Below are 17,044 nucleotides of genomic sequence, written 5' to 3'. Positions count from 1 at the left end.
TTATTTCATATTTCCACAAAATCATTCTTATATCGCATGGAAAAAAATACAAGCTGGAACAAGATATAAAAATATAATTTATTACATATAATTTCATTGTCCACTTTTGGACAGTTTTGGTTATGGGTTAAAAATACCCAAAACTACTGCATTTCAACAAACTAAAAATCAAGTATGCTCAGGATTTTTAATTAGACGTGATATGAGTTTCACAGTTACAACACTGTCGGGTCCTCTCATTCTTCTCTCGCAAAATGTCAAATTATAAACTTCCCTCATGAAGAATCTCAGCAGCTATAGGACTAAAGTGCATTTTGAAACAACTTGCCTCTCTTCATATCTCATTTCTATCATCGCAGCGTTTAGTGAATGTTTGCATGGCACACCCGGCATAACCTTAACCCTCATTCGGGCACTGGAAGGTTTTAATCCAGGCTAAATCCTCCAGGGTGCCCCAGTGCAGGTAGATGATCGAGCAAATAACCATGACGTGCATTATCTGGTGGCTGTTGCCCCAGTTGTCGAACAGGCCCGGGCTGAAGCGCTCAGGGATCTGGATGATGTTGACCAGCCCTCCCAGCACAGCCAGAGAGTCCATGATGACAAAGAGGCGCAGGGAGTTGGGGCTGCCCACCCCACTGCCGAACACTCGGAACAAGAAGAGGCTGAAGCGGAACATAGCCTGCCAGACAAAAGCTTGCAGGCGCAGGATGTTGGTGCGGGCCGTGGTGGCACAGTAGATGCCGTAGGCTGACAGGAGGATGTAGGCCAGCAGGGCAGCCTGCTGCATGATGGGGTAGCACAGAAGCGTGATGTAAATGATGGGAAGAGCTCCTACACAGAAAAGGGAAGATGCAGCAGTGAATAAACCGTGTCAGTGAAACTAACCTGAATATTATTGACTGTTATTACCACAGGAGAGGAACTGAGGGTTGAGTCAGACTTTTGAACTCATGAAAATGAGGACATGAAACTTGGCTTTAACTCTTGATGTCGATTAATCTCTGCAGACCTGATAAGGAAAACAACCACAGTGAAAGACTTTACCGACTTACCGAGGGTGTTCACCAGGCAGACCCCAAACATGTCCAGGGACAGCAGGGTGTCGTACACGTGTTCTCCCCCCACATGGTTCATGAACACATGATAGACCACTGAGCCCACGGTGGGGCAGAGACAGGCCAGGTAGTGCACCACACAGATCCAGATGTTGTCCACCTCCATCCAGGGGATGCTGAAAGGCATTAGCACCAAGAAAAGGAAAAAGGGGATTCCTGAGGTGGGAGGAAAGAAGATAAGGAAATATGTTGTGAAACAGGGCGTTTTTGGTCATTTTCACTGATTTCCCAAAAATAATTCATGAATCCTGATGAAAAAAAGACACATTTTGAGAACTAACATCTATGAGTGTTTGTAATTTGGTGAAGCTTGACTGAACGTCAGGGGACTGATGAGATCGACTGAGTGACATTCTAGTTGAAGCTCGACATTATAGTTAAATTAAAAACTTTGCCATTTGTATGAGGAACTGTTCCTCTGTTTGTGTTCCATCAGGAACGATGTGAAAGACATGGCTGTTGGCTTGATGCACAGAGGAAACCCTGAGTAACGCTCCAACTCTAATGCCCTTCACTTCCCCTGAGTAAGAGCGTTAGTCTTAATGGTCTTAGGGGATAGCCAAGGAAAAAATGGAGCAAGCTGAAGATGCCTTCAGGAGGCTGCATGGGTCTTAGCTCATGTGCAGTTACGTTTCATGTTTGTGTCCAGGATGATTTGCTGAAGATACTTATGGGCATTTACGGCTGAAAAGTGTCGGGCAAACACAAACCTCTTAGGACTGAGTTGAGGGTAGGATATTTCCAGGGCAGGTATTCCCGGGGCAGATTACGGCTAATACCCCCTATCCTCATTACCCACCCTTGACAAGTGTACTTATCTGGCTGCAAGTGAGAGTAGTGCACATTTGTGACCTGTTTTATTTGTACATCTACTGACAATTTTAATTGGGTGCAAGATGAGATAAAACATTGTTCAGTGTGTTTAACTGAGGTCATTTTAAAAACATATTTTACATTTGGTCAAGGCTGTCACCACAAGAGCTGAAGGCAAAGTGTGTGCACGGTTATGTCTGGACTTACCATGGGTGTAGATGTTTCCCAGCTCATTGTGCATGTAGAAGAGACTCCTGACGCACTCCTGAGCCGAGGACACTGGACGGTAACCCGTCAAGACATATTTGTTGAACTGAAGGTGCAGAGGGGTCTTTGCAAAGTCCAACAGCCGCGGCCCTTTGTAAAGCCCCATCACTACTTCCTGCAACCGATGCTCCCTCACATTCAGTAGACGGAACAGGTTCCTCACCCTCTACATCCTAGAAGAGGCCGCGCTCTGCTCAGGACTCCGCTGTGGCAGTCATGACCACTGCTCCCTGGGAATTCTGCTCCTCGAGACCCATCATTGGACAGGTGTAATTCCAAGCAAGCAACCTGTTGAGCTGGCCAAGTGGCATGCCTTCAGTTGGACCAATCCGCATGCAGATTTTACCGCTAAGCTGGGGTAATCCTCAAGGAAAGCCATGTGCATGACCACAGCTGCTGCCTAACGCAGCTCATAACCCACTCACACCTGAAATTCATCCTAAACACACCCACATTCTGTATTTCTCTCATTGTAGTCGTCACCTGTCGCTCATGCTCTGCTGCACACAGGATGATCTGGGGCTCACAAATAATTTACTGTACGTTTAAACACTTTAATTTTAAAATAAATGTAGGAAAGACACAAATGAGCGAAACAGCATTTTCAAATGTTGGGATTCTTTGATAGTTTTAATCGATCAAATACTATACAATGAAGTACTAACAAAGACATTTCCCTGAAAAATAAATTAGACTGAATGAAGTTTTATAGAAGTATTTTGAGTTGAGAACGTCCAGGCAAAACTGACAAATTCAACTAAATCCCTGACTACATGAAGGAATTAATCAACCACTTCTCTGCATGTATAGTTAGTGCAGGACAAATAGGAAACACAGAAATGTACACTAAAACCTAACAACTCAACATTGCTTCAATGTTAGTTAATCTCTTGCTTTACAAACAAACACAAAAATATGACTATACCAGAGAAAAAAAAATAAAATTAATATACAATACAAATATCATACAGCAGAAGAGAAGGAGGTAAAGTGAGAAACACAGATGTTGTTGTCACTGTCGGCACAGTTAACCTGCGAGGAGAAAAGACAACGGAACAACGATGAGTTTGGTGTTTGAGGAAAATACAACAGTGAACGATGTTTTATTCTGAGACTGTTCTCACCTTGAAAACCACTGTTCCCAAAGAAGCCATTCAGATCGTACTTTCTGTCCTTTGCTCCTGAGGACAAAGACATTTATTAACATTGATCACATGTTATTATATATATATATATATATATATCTCGGAACACCTCAAGGGACTGAAGTGGCAACATGGTATTTCTAGTTTGGATAAGAGTTAGATAAGATAAACACAATCCTGAATAGTTCATCCTCTCCCCCCTACACGATTCTTCTTAAGTGTAGATGTTCTGTCAATGGTTCTTTAATTCTCCAGGACTCACCTTGTTGGTGAAAATGCAGCTTGAAATGCTGTTGAATGTGTATCTGCCGTGGCAGCTGCTCTTGTAGCAGGTCCTCGGATTGTTCAGGCCCCTCCATCACACCGTGCGTTTCTGTGGCGGCTGCAGAATCGAGAACGGGGTCAGCAGCGCCCGCAGATTCGGGCAGGTCCTCCACGCCCGCTCCAGGTGCCACATCAGGTGCAAAGGAGGCTTCTTCAGGTAGATGGGACGGGACGGAGGGGTAAGCCAAGTCGGGGCCGGCAGTGGGAGCTGCAGGAAATGGAACAACTAATTTTGTTAATGCATTATTGAGGGAGTTAAAATGATGAAATGATTGTCTGGAGTTTTACCTTCAGGTTGCACATGTCCGTTTATATAGCCCACATTATCTGAAAGTGACAAACAGCTGAATATTTATCTAAATTCAATGGAGCCACAAGAGACGTGTAGAGATACTCAGTATACTGACCATATGACATCCCCTCGCTTTCTACTGCAGCCACCGGAGTCTGGAGTTCTCCCTTCACTAAGATCAGAGTAAAAACACATGAGATTAAAAGAGGTCGAGGTGTTCGGTCTGTTTGTGCAGTGAAACCACTTCCTCTGACGCACCATAAGATTTTCCAGGTGAATCTGGCTCAGAAGGCAGGGACTCGTACGGTAAACCAGCCGCTTCTGTTTTAAACAAAAACATATAATCATAGAAAACGATTAGTTTGCACAAATCTAATCTGACTGGTGGGATAAATGGTACCAATAATGATATAAATACCATAATCTCCAACAGATCTGCCTTCAGATGCAGATTCAAGGGGCTGTGAGTGATACGCTCCCTGGTTACCTGTGACAAGGTTGATGTGAAACCACTGAGCAAACATGCAAACAAACAAAAACCTCTGATGTGACAACAGAGAAACTAAAACATTTGAAAGGACGTACCGTATTTGCCAGCAGATTTAGCTTCCCCCCCAAAACCAAGAGCTTGTGGTGTGTAGGGAACCTCTCCGCCACCTGAGCAGGAAGCAGCCGCACATAGATGACGAGTTAAACCAACACATGTAGAAACGTGTAGAAAGCAGCTGTCATGTGTGCTGGAGCTCACCGTAGGGGCTGCTTAATTTTGCATTATGTCCAAGTCCGAGATGTTCAGGCTGATATGGTGACGCAGGAAAACCTGGAAGAAAATGTTTATAACTGAACCGATAAAGGAATAACAGATAATTTCAGACTGTGGGCCTGTTTCTATAAAATCAGGTGGCTTTAAAAACGTCATGAGCACATAATGTTTTTATTCTATTTCTGTTTTTTACCATATTGTCCAGTAGATTTGACTTCAGGGCTCAGTCCAGCTGGCTGAGCTTCGTAAGGCATTCTTCCATAACCTGCGCAGGAGAAACAGGAACAGAAATAACATGAAGAAATGAATGAAGAACAAAAACTGGGACTGACTGGGATTCTGTGCTTTTAATTATTCACCATATTTTCCAGCTATATTTCCATTACTGCCAAGTCCAAGAAGCTGCCCAGCATTGGGGAACCCAGTGTGTCCTGAGCAGAGACGGAGAGAAAACAGTATTACATGATCACATGACTTCTCTGGAGAGTCTCCAATAATCTTTATTGTTTAATAAAAAGATAAAACTATGAGTCAGGAACTGACCATATTGTCCAGGTGCAGGTTCCCCTCCCATGCCAGCACCAAGGCCACCTGAAAGTAACTTCAACATTAATATTTCAAGTAGCTCAGTAAACGGTACCTGGTACCAACACGCCAGAAATATTGGTATGGATCCATCTGTAGACTATATATAAAGATGGCCGACATGACTTCACCTCAAAAGTGATGCCAAAGCACGATTGACCGCTGAGACGGATAATAAGCGTGTATATCAGCGGGGCATCGCTACCACGGCTGCAATCCTCAGTCGCTACTCTGGCTCCAAACGCACAAAATGGCGTTATTCGTATTCAGTTTGTTTTTTTAGCTTAATTTCTGAACAGTGGGATATTAAGGAGAAGCATCATCCATTGATATTTACAGTCTTTGGTTCCAACAGCTTCACAGCTCAACAAACTATTTTGTAATGCTGTTAACGTTTTGTTTCATGGCTGCTCAAGACTCTCACCATAGTTTCCAGCTGATTTCCCATCACCTGTATGTCCATATGGTCCCCCACCGTATCCTGGAGAGAATCAAGACAGTTACTGGACGCACGTGGTCTCATTGAAGGCCGATTGTACTGAAATCGGAATAAATCCAAGCCATGCAACAATAACAGAAACATACCGTACTGTCCTGTACCGAGGGGTTGTCCACCAAATTGCAATCCACCAATACCTGGAACGAGGAGCAACACGGTGAGTTGGTTGGCACATGAACGAGAAAGAAACTTGAAAGATTAAAGATTTAGAGTTTCTGGTTTTCAAAATAAGGCAGAATTATATTAGTTATAAACCCATGAAGTCAAGTCCTCCTTCTCCAAGCTTCTTAAAGGACTCACCGTACTTGGCGTTGGATTTCGCTGCACCCATTCCATGTTTCTGACCACCGAAAGGCAAGCCGCCCATTCCTGTAACATTGAGAAGAGTTTTCATTCCATCATTCTGCTTCTGAAAATTCATTCTCAACATTCTCTCTCCTACAACCAAAGTTTCATTTTGTTGATAAAGATGTGTTGAGCTGCACAGTACATACCACCATACATGCTGCCCAACTTTCCATTTGGTCCAAGGCCAGCAGGCTGACTAATGCCTGCGTAGAAAATATATTTCAGTCATACCCGGTAACTTTTACACAATGAGCTGAATAAGTATTTTCACTTTCTGAAGTCTCCTTACTGCTAAATTCAACGAGGAATCAAAGAATGTGACTAAGGTGCATCCAAACACACGGATAGATCAGACTGGACCAACATTTAGGATTTCAACTATTTTTGCACAACCAACACAATCAGTAACACAACTGTAATCACACTTTTAAGATGATGCTATGGTTTTACCATCTAGTCCATCAGGAACCACTGGGGCTCCGTTGTAAGGAACCTGCGCCGCACCACCTGTGGAATCATGTATTATTATCCCAGTTCAGCTGCGTCCTGATAATCTCATTTTCACTGTCTACATCTTACCTGATTTGGCATCAGCAGTGGGGAAACCCTGGCCGAGACCTGAGGGAAAGAGGAACGTTCACTTCTACTGTAATTCATGTGCCAAAGATTTTCCTTGTTCAATATTTATATAAAAAGGTACTTACTTGCAAAGTCAGGTTGTACACCAGCACTGTAGCCGTTTCCATATCCTACATAGAAGAGGACATTGTAAAATTACTTCAGTGCACAGGACTAACTGTGAAAAAATTATGGGAATATGACATCTACCAATTCACAGCCTCACGTATGTGATATCATTTATAAATTCTGTACTTTAACAGAAGTAAAGTTAACACAGAAGTCTACTGGGTTTGTCTGTTTTACCCACATCTGTATTTCTGGGGAAAAATGTTTAATAAAACTGTGCCTGAGTTCATATCACTCCAGTAACCTAACCTATCATCAGCTTACTAGTTGAATGAAAGAACAATGTTTAAAGTTTATCATATGAAAATGCACCTCCATATGAATTTCCATTTCCATATCCGGCTCCAGGGTACGCTCCATGTCCGTAACCTGAGATCAGACGCAACAACTATCAAAATACAAAGCACACTTCTAATTATAATTATCATTGTGTTGAATTCCTCTCAACTCACCAGGCTGCTTAGGGTTCCCTGCATAAGGAAATCTAAACCCTACAAGTAAAACAAAAACATATGTGTAAAAACACATTTATATTTCATTAAAGGTAAAAAAAAACAGCAAGTAAATATTACCGGCTCCATGTCCGTTGCTGAGTCCGGGGACAGGGTAGCTTCCTGCTCCATAACCTTTGGATAAAAAAGACTTGATTCAGATATATATGTTGTATGTATATCATGGAAAAGTTGAAAGTAGAAAAATATAATGAATAATTAGCAGATCAGTCCAGGAAGTCTAATAATATTATGTATTTTACTTTTTGGATTTGGTTTTGCCGTCATCTTAAGAGCCATTAATAATGTGATGAGGTCAAAGGAAGGACATTATCTGTTCAGTTTCCGTTTATGCACCCATTAGCAAACCAAAGCAGAAATCACCACATCACAAAAAAGACTTTTGTGACACAATTTCAATGATTAATGGATTTCATAGAAAGCATCCAGATTGTCAGACCCAGGTTCCTCACCTGGTTTGTTTGCTTTAGTTCCTCCTCCGTTTGAAAATCCCCCTGCACCTGCACCTGCACCGTATCCTTAACAATGACACAACATCACACTCGGTCATTTCTGCTTTTATGTAATGATAAAACCTGCAGTGTGCTTTAATGGTAACCAACACTGATAACAAAAAAATAAAGTAGATGTACCATTGGGTTTAGCACCATATGTGCTTGGAACACCAGCTCCGGCTCCATAACCTTTAGACAAAGTAAAGGATCACGCATTAATTATATAAGTCTCTCTATATCTAAAATATCCTGTTTTATACCATAACCTTAGTGTACAAGTACCTTTTGTTTTTGAACCAGATGCTCCAGCACCTTCGTTGTAACCTCAAACCACAAAGAGAAAACAAGATGCTCAGTTTTCATTCTCTGCTCCGAGTGTTGTGATCAAGTACACACAGAATGTGTTTCTCATCTTGTGTTATTGTAAGTGAACTACTAAAAAACTGTCCAGATTCCGTTCGAGTATATTGTACATGTAGTAAAAGTAAAAGTACACATCATACACATCACCAGCCATGATATATACTCTGTTCACCTGGTCTAGGTATTTTCATCCATTGTCCGTTGGGTACTCCTGATGGTCCGCAGTCTATGATAACAATGAAAACATGTATTAAAACACACATTGTACTACAAACACGAATCCCTTCTTATTAACATCTCCCTGGAAGTTTTATATTTATGCAGAGAAAGTAATTCAGCGTTTACCAGGTTTCGCTCCCTGTCCTTTGGAAACTAAAGCTCCTCCTCCGTTCTCTGAAAGTCAGAGGGACAGAACAGAAATCCAGGTTAAGATGGAAACGAACCATCTATTATGTCTCATTACATTTCCACATCTTCAAGTAAAGACTGTGCTTTTGAGTCAGTGGGTTAAACTTAAAATACTTTACAGCTCATGCACTGAATGCACCGATTGACGTTGATGTGAACAAAGTGCAATAAATCACTCAAGACAAACAAAGTCACAGAATTAATCAATAATATCAACACACACAACCTGGAACACAGGATAAATCTGTGTGGACACAAGTTATTCATGCAACACAGAGACATACATTAATTATGATCACACAGTTAATTTGTAGAAACAACTATCACCATTAGGATTCAGTCTCAAGTTGGACTTCGACTGAATTCTAGCAATTAAAACGACATTAATCCTGCAGCGTGAGGACTCATGTAACATTCTGCAACAGGTTTAGAATTAGGACAAATGCAGGTTTCGGTTTCCACATGCAGCCCAACACTAGAACACGAAACCCATATCGAGATTCAGTTTACCAGTTGCCCCTGTGTCCCCTGCAGGGACACCTTTGACCCAGAGCCCGTCGGGTCCCACCTCGGGCGGACTCTGGACGTTTTCTTCTTCTGGTGAAACCTCAGTCACACCCACAGTTGGTTTCTCTTCAGGAACAAGGCTCCCTGTGTTTTTATCAGTTTCAGGAACAGCTCTGGTGCTTTCAGGGGACGCACCTCCCTCACCAGTGCTGTCTACCCCAAAAACAACGTCTGTCTCTGCACCTTGTTGCTCAGGCACAGCACTGCCAGTCACATAACCTAGAGGTCATACATTTCATCAATTACACCCAGTGACTCTGTACATCTGTAAACAGAATACAATGAATATGTAGGACACATTTCCTAATTGAGGGGACGTCAAACGAGCCATTAGATAATTTCAGATACTTAACACAACATTCTGCGTCTCTGTCACTGTACAGATTCAGGTTTGAGGTACTTGCCTTGAGGAACGACTGGTGCTGGCTCTGGTTCTGGGTCAGTGTGAGAAGTCACTGGTTCAGGTCCGGATGTGATTTCCTTCAGGCCCTTTCCCTGTGGGCCCACGGGTGCTGGTTCAGGTGTGGCTACAGGTACTGGGGCTGGCTCTGGTGTGGTGATCAGCTGTGTCTGCTTGTAGCTTTTTCCTTGTGGCGCAGGTGACGGAAGCTTCTGATGTTTCTCCTGTGTCACCATGACAAGGACACCACTGGTTGGCTCAGGGGCAGCAGGGGCAGCAGGGGCAGCAGGGGCAACAGGGGCAGCAGGGGCAGCAGGGGCAGCAGGGGCAGCAGGGGCAACAGGCGCTGCAGCTTGAGTTATTGCTAGTTGAGGCGTAGCGCCCTCCTGTGGTGCTGCACTTGGCTGCACAGGAGAGAGCGCTCCACCCTTGAGGCCTTTTCCACTGGAAGCCCCTGCACCCTGCGTCCCCATCCCATCAGGCATCACACCGTAACCTGAGAACCAAACACAGAAGTGACATCAAAACCAAAGTTTGGTAAAAAAAAAAAAAAAGAACACAGAGAGCATCATTTATTAGATAGAAAATGAAATGAAATAATCAACAGAACATAAGGCAGAAACAGAATAAGTGCATTTACCAGTATTTGCTGCTTTAGCCAACTGTCCATCAGGTAAACCAGCAGGAACACCGTAGCCTGAAAAACAACATTTTCACGAATCACACAAGCAGTGCAGACATTATTAATTAAATGATTTGCACAAGACAAAAAGAGAAACTGAGGCAGAATGATGCACAAACATTGAATGAGTTATATGAATGTATATTAACAAGAATTCTCACCGGTGCCGAGAGTTTTAGCTCCTTCACTGGGAGACACAGATCCAACTCCTTTGGTGGTTTGAGGTTTTGCGCCTCTGCTTGGGACTCCCTGTCCTTGGCCTCCATGTCCTGCAAACAGTGACACTGTAAACTGACCAGTGACCTCACAAGATTCACTTATAAACTAAAGGAGAATTCTTGAATTTCCAACGTACCATTGAGACGGCTTCCATATCCCCCGAACGCAGCCCCGTTTCTGACCCCATGACCTTGAGAGAAAAATATGACAAAAATTGAACAAGGCTGGTAAAAAATAAATGGAATCACTTTGTAAAATGGATTTCCTTTTTTTTTTTTTCTTAAGTTGCATATTAACAGCATGTACCATTGGGTTTTGCTCCATATCCATTGGGAACCCCAGCTCCAGCTCCATAACCTCAGGTCAAACACAATAAAACATTATTATTCACCATCACACTGAATCACAGGGCGTAATTTCTACATGATGAATACTTTATAACATTAAATTTTATCAATCACCAGTGGGTTTATTTCCATATCCATTGGGAACAGCTCCATTTCCATTCCCATAACCTTGAGAGCAAAGAAATCATTATAGAAAGATCTTAAACTGTATTTAGAACTCCAGTTTGTGACGAGTGTAAAATAGGAGCAGCACCTGGTTGAGGTCTCACTGCACCCCCCCTGGTGGCTCCATATCCTGTGAATTAAAACAAACTGCTTCTTCATCTGACTGAAATGTGTTTAAAATAAAACAGCATGTTCAATCCTGGAATGATCATTTAAAAGAGGGTCAATCGTCTCACCTTTGGGTTTGGTTCCATACCCGTTAAGAAAGCCACCATACCCTAAAAATACATTAAACATACACATTTACATTTTGTGTCATTTCTGAAAATCATGTTTCACTGTCTGAGACATTTAAAGTATGTCCATAGCTCACATAAGAATCTTAACAGAGAAAAGTAAAATGCATAAACACCCAAAAAGTATCACATCTAGGTTATTTAATCGTGACCATGCACATACCTGGTTTTGCCGGCTTGGTGGCTCCACCATTTTGGAATCCATAACCTCAAGAGTTCCACAAACACAAAAAGAATTATTGATCTTATACTTTTAATTTGAAAACAATAAAAAGATTGAAAACTCCTGGACGTTGACAAACCATTTGGCCTGCCTCCATTTCCCCCATGGCCTCTGACTCCTGCATAACCTTTAGATTTGAAGATACAACGATTTTAATAGTTAATCCGAGGAGTTATTTTTGTTGTTTTATGTGATATATTATATGTATTATATAACATTTACAGATTTACCATTGGATTTTGCTCCTTGTCCACTGGACACACCAGCAGCACCATTGGAACCTGAATTTGAACAAACATGTAATAATCACTAATAAGATCATTTTCATACACATTTAATTTCCACCAGGCAGCAGAGGTAACCCTACCTTGCTTTGGCCCCTTCATTCCGCCATTTCCATACCGAGATCCCAGACCCAAACCAGCCTGACCATAACCACCATTATAGGCTATAAATAGAGCACACGCACACACACACACACACAAACATATATATTAACAAATACCATTTATGTTTTATTCACCACGGTATCCCTGAAGTGGAATCAACACACACTGACTGGTGTATGACTCACCTCCCATGGGCTGAGCTCTGTAACCGTTATAACCATTGCTGCCGTATGCTGGAAGAACATAAACACATTGTTACTGGTGGATCAGGAGTTGACCTCAGCTCTGTGTCATGACCTCCACTCACCATTCCCTTGATTCCTGGCAAGCTGAGGCACTCCCACACCTCTGGAGGGTCCCGTTCCCACGCCCACACCTCAAATCACACAAATACAGACGTATGCATTTGTGTCAAAGTGAACGTTTTGGTTCGCCTGACGAGAACATGACAGAACATGATTTACCTGCCCCGTAAGGTGGACGCCCGAAACCATTCATGGGTTTACTGCCGGCTCCTCCGTGTCCTTTTAAACACGCAGAGACAACTCCAGTCAAACAGACAAACATCTTTTATTTCTTAAAAACACACAAAACCACTTTACACGTCTCACCATTTGGTCTCGCCCCATTGCCATTGGAAGGACCGGCTGCAGCTCCATGACCTGAGGTACAATATTATATTAAAACATCTGATACCAATTTATTGATGTAAATGTGTGTTTTAAAGCTCTGTTGGTTTTATCCACCTCTATATTAGGGATTCCCAAGAGGCTGCTAAGAAATGAAGCCAAAGTGCCAAAAACTGTAGTTCCAGGACTGGCCACTTGAGGCTGGCTCCAAAAAGACCATAGACCTCCAAATATTCAAAAACCTTTATAGCCTGGTACCAGCACCTTTTTTAAATGTATCATCAGTCTGACCTATTTAAAAATATTTACAGGTTTCTCCTGATACACAAGGTTGTATTTTTAACATATCATGATTGATCAATCACACAAAAGCAATCTTACCTTTGCCTTTCGTTGCGAGCCCATTGTGTGCAGCCGCTGCAGCACCGTTTCCTACAAACACAAACATTTCATCTAGTTTTCCATAAATTTGCATTATAAGTTCTCTTTGATCCCAGAGCATTGTGGGAATCTCACTCACCATTGGATTTAGCTCCATTCCCTCCCAGAGCACCTGCAGCACCATAACCTAAAAACCAAACAAGAGACTCCTTCGTTCCAGTGTAGTTTTGTGACTGATTTCAAACTGATTCACAAACTGATAATGACTGAAACCGTGGACTCACCATTCAAATGTCCACCGTTTCCAACAGCAGCAGGAACTCCATAACCTGCAGAGTAAAGAGACGCAGTGTGTTTAAATAACTCAGCGTCAGACTCAAATGATAGTATAGAAATTCTATAACTTGAACCCAATCAAAATATTATTAAAAGATGCTAATAAGAATGATTTACTGATCCCAGATGTGTTTTAGATGTGATGAGTAAATCATCACATCTAAAATACCTTTAGTTCCTTGTCCACCGTATCCACCAGCCTGAGCACCATAGCCTGGAGCGTAAAGATAGTTCAATTTAATTTGTGTTGTTGCTCAGTGTGTGTGTGTGTGTGTGTGTGTGTGTGTGTGTTCGTCCTCAGTATCGTACCGTTGCCTTTCACTGGTCTTCCATGAGCTGGACCGGCCTGAACACCATATCCTGCAGAGAATGATTATATTTTATCAATCAGTCATTAAGTGGCAGTGGGACATTGTAGTTCTGGAGCATTTGAGTTAATTTAAATAGATGATAACCAACTTTCAAATACCTGTGTGAGCTAAGTAATCATAGACCAGATATAACAATGGAAGACATGACAGCTTTCTTCTGTGAGTTTGGTATCAGAATAAAATACACACCCTGTGGTTTGCCACCTTGACCATTTGTAACTCCAGCTCCGTAGCCTTAAAACAGAATCAAATCAATCAGCATATTTATATTATATTATATTAATGATATTGATGACGTGTTTAAATAAAGACAGGTTCATGGTGAACTCACCTTTCACTCCTCCTCCATTGGTCGCACCGGCAGCTGCTCCGTAGCCTTAATTAGATCACATATGTGGTCAAAAAACTTTTTATTTGACAAACTCATACTATGGTGTGAAAACATTTACCATTAGACTTCGCTCCATTTGCACTTGAAACCCCAGTTGCTGCTCCATAACCTGAGTCAAACATTAGGACAAGTACATTCTCAAACAAGCTCAACCTGCCGTCACAGATTTATTCAGTGTTCATGCTGCGTAATCACTGACCCGCTCCTTTCGTAGGGTATCCACCGTATCCATTATGTGCTCCCATAGACTGACCCACACCTTCAAAATAAAAATAAAATATATATAAGACGAAGACAAACAGATGCTCTAATTCTTAGAAAAAGTTGAGTTCATGGGTAAAGAAATTTTATTAGTTTACCTTTTGTTGGAATCAGCATTCTTCCCACGCCTCCACCGTTTTGGGGCTTATTTCCTAAAAACGAGAAGCAACACATTAGAACTAAAGCAGTGGCTTGTGTCATGATTGTCATGTTTCATAAAGAATGTGAAGGACTCACTGTGAGGATGCATCCCTTGTCCGTTGGATATTCCTGTTGCAGCTCCATAACCTTAAACACATCATGTATAAAACTACTGTCAGGTCACTTCTTCAAACACTTCATCTGCTAATCATTGGAATAAGATGAAACATGTCGTGGAATTTATTCTGATATATTGACGTTGAAATTGCAGTTTTACTGTCTTACAATGTTCCACTGAGGGGGAGGGTGTTTAAATATATTAACATGAAGAGAAGGGCCTTGTGTTTTTAAAAACATCGATTTCAGCCCCGCTTCCATCCCCAGTAGTTTTCAGAAGGTCTCTGGATTATAATGTCACTCATTAAAGTTTGTCGGTGAGTCACTAGTCTGTCAAACGGTTTCTGTGAGTCTGAAGAGGAGTCAGTGGAGTGACTGTGTACAAGCAGTAAAACCATTCTCTTGCCTCCTCACAGAGGGATGTTAAATTTAGACTGCTGCTGCCACTGAAGACGAGCGGCCTTTGATTTCACGAACCGAGGCCGCGGCTTAAAGAGAAAACTGAATATATGTCGGCTTCGCGTCATCATAAGAAAATTTGGTGGAGCGCCAGTCAAACGGGAGAGTTTCACAAGTCACGTTGCTAAGATTTCAGTTTAACATCATCGTTTGAAATTTGACAGGCAAACCCGACCATCAGAGACATCTGTGTCATCTCCCGCTCATCTCAGCAGGCTGCACCGCACGAGACGGAAGCATCAAGTATTTGAACAAGGTTTGAGTCTTATAAGAGTGCAAGAAAAAAAAATGTAACGCTTCTTTTTAGGATTTCTGCTCATCTCAATAAACAAAATCTTAGATTCTTGATGAATGTTGCACAATTCAGTTCTGGTATCTGACTGGATGGTGTCCAAACAATTTAAAGGGCGATATGGGACATTAAAAACATTTCAGACATGCAAAGAGCACATATGTATTGACTGGTGCAAATGATTTAAATCAATCAAACAGTTAAAACAAGAGCAACTAGAGTGGTGGATATCTCAGTCCCCTTAAGAAACCACATTTAAATTCACCAGATCTGGATTTTTATTTGGAACTGCACCAAATTGTTCACTCTCAAATATCAGTCCCCTTAACAGTCCTGACTATTTTTCAATAAAGATTAATGAGAAATCAAATATTTAATGGGTTCCTCACTGACCCTTAAACAAAGTTTTCCTGAAATTTGTGAAGTAGTTTTTGCATAATCCAGTATAAAAAGTTTATGAAATCAACTTTTATCAACAGCTTTAACTTTTAAAAGGAGGCGCTGCACTTAAAATGGTGTCAGGGAGACCTTCATTGTATATCCTATTTATTTTCTTAAAATCTTGTGGGAGGGGAACTTAAATAGATTGTGAGAGACAGAGTGGTTCCTGAGCACAGGTCCCAGAAACAATAAGCCACAGAGCTCCGTTTCTTTTGAAAGGATTCTCACAATTACTGTGATGATTAAGTTTAAAACCGCTTAATTGGCCAATTACAGTCCTGTATTAACCTTCCAATGATTTTACCAGCTTTACGTTTGTATGAACTCTAACTTCAAAGTTCACACCAGTCACTTCTCTCAAACTGACCCTGATCCAAGGCCACAGTCATGTCATGCATTTAATCTTGAAAAATATAGGAATTTAAATCCAATATTTGACAAATGAATTTGATGACTGAGTTGATCACAGTTTTACGCAGCAGGGCCCTCAGACACTCACCACCTGTACGAGCCGTCTGCACCAGCCACAGGATCGCCGCACTCTGAAGAAGTAGCTGTCCCAACATGGTGGACCCAGAGGAAACCGATTTTAGACCCAGCAGGAGAGCAGAGCCCGATAGAGAGGGTCTAATATACAGTCTGGTCCGAGGTCCGCTCCTCCTCTCACCACCTCTTCTTGTTGACGCTCCTGGTCTCCAGATCCTCCCCCTCACACACACACCATCTGAATAATTGGACAGTTAAAGTACATTAACACTTAAGGGAGAGGTAGAGAAGCAAAGAGAGCGAGGTCCCCAGATTGGGCAATGACTGATTCACTGTGTATATGCTAACTGTGATTTCATCTTCAGAGTTTTTGGATCGATAAGTTGTCATGGTAATGCCGGCTGAAGCTTCTTAATGTCATGCAAAGCTGCAAAATAAACTCAATCTAAACTAGAATGTCAATACTTCCTGATTTTTATTTGGATCTGCACCAAATTGCACACACTCGCAAATATCAGTCCCCGAAACATTTAGGGTTACAAAGAGTGAAATAAAGTTCCTGACTCCGCCCCTGATCTGGATCGGCACCAATATCTAATGAGTTATTTCCCGACCCACACCACATCCTTCCACCAAGTGTCATGGTAATGCATCCTGTGCTTTTTGCGTAATCCTGTTCACTAACAGATGTAAATATCTACATGAGCTGTTGTCCTCAGAGGGCAGAGAGGGTTGTTAGTTTCGATCTCCGGCTCCTCCAGTCTGCATTCTCA

At 41.9% G+C, this 17,044-nt stretch overlaps 3 protein-coding genes across 3 annotated transcripts; all 3 read right to left on the bottom strand.

The window, feature by feature from the left end:
• Positions 1-59: 59 nt before the first annotated feature.
• LOC109640694 (progestin and adipoQ receptor family member 4-like) lies at positions 60-2,483 on the bottom strand. The gene is made up of 3 exons (XM_020104824.2): positions 2,139-2,483; positions 1,056-1,274; positions 60-834 (listed from the first exon to the last, which is right to left on the bottom strand). The coding sequence occupies exons 1-3, from the start codon at positions 2,302-2,304 to the stop codon at positions 398-400; spliced, it is 822 nt and encodes a 273-aa protein (XP_019960383.1). The 5' UTR covers positions 2,305-2,483; the 3' UTR covers positions 60-397.
• Positions 2,484-2,799: 316 nt separating this feature from the next.
• On the bottom strand, positions 2,800-9,465 carry LOC109640696 (spidroin-1-like). The gene is made up of 28 exons (XM_069518129.1): positions 9,189-9,465; positions 8,616-8,663; positions 8,443-8,496; positions 8,190-8,231; positions 8,046-8,096; positions 7,866-7,931; positions 7,474-7,527; positions 7,354-7,392; positions 7,214-7,270; positions 6,859-6,903; positions 6,734-6,772; positions 6,605-6,661; positions 6,301-6,357; positions 6,107-6,175; positions 5,893-5,943; positions 5,732-5,788; positions 5,266-5,313; positions 5,082-5,153; positions 4,916-4,987; positions 4,708-4,779; positions 4,545-4,616; positions 4,378-4,446; positions 4,218-4,280; positions 4,075-4,131; positions 3,956-3,994; positions 3,606-3,875; positions 3,323-3,379; positions 2,800-3,230 (listed from the first exon to the last, which is right to left on the bottom strand). The coding sequence occupies exons 3-28, from the start codon at positions 8,459-8,461 to the stop codon at positions 3,226-3,228; spliced, it is 1,599 nt and encodes a 532-aa protein (XP_069374230.1). The 5' UTR covers positions 8,462-8,496; positions 8,616-8,663; positions 9,189-9,465; the 3' UTR covers positions 2,800-3,225.
• A 152-nt stretch (positions 9,466-9,617) lies between these two features.
• Positions 9,618-16,445, bottom strand: LOC109640692 (uncharacterized). Its single transcript, XM_069518077.1, has 28 exons — positions 16,285-16,445; positions 14,573-14,623; positions 14,434-14,487; positions 14,274-14,333; positions 14,133-14,183; positions 14,015-14,059; positions 13,873-13,917; positions 13,622-13,672; positions 13,482-13,526; positions 13,261-13,305; positions 13,116-13,163; positions 12,977-13,027; positions 12,578-12,628; positions 12,431-12,490; positions 12,274-12,342; positions 12,152-12,199; positions 11,945-12,025; positions 11,808-11,858; positions 11,657-11,704; positions 11,518-11,562; positions 11,295-11,336; positions 11,147-11,188; positions 11,008-11,061; positions 10,853-10,903; positions 10,683-10,736; positions 10,489-10,596; positions 10,286-10,342; positions 9,618-10,141 (listed from the first exon to the last, which is right to left on the bottom strand). The coding sequence occupies exons 1-28, from the start codon at positions 16,349-16,351 to the stop codon at positions 9,618-9,620; spliced, it is 1,998 nt and encodes a 665-aa protein (XP_069374178.1). The 5' UTR covers positions 16,352-16,445.
• Between the last annotated feature and the right edge of the window lie 599 nt (positions 16,446-17,044).

The sequence above is a fragment of the Paralichthys olivaceus genome, chromosome 21 (assembly GCF_024713975.1).
Source record: "Paralichthys olivaceus isolate ysfri-2021 chromosome 21, ASM2471397v2, whole genome shotgun sequence".
In the NCBI taxonomy this organism is placed as follows: Eukaryota; Metazoa; Chordata; class Actinopteri; order Pleuronectiformes; family Paralichthyidae; genus Paralichthys; species Paralichthys olivaceus.
The sequence above is the reverse complement of the archived record's forward strand: the minus strand, read 5'-3'. Positions and strand labels throughout refer to the sequence as shown.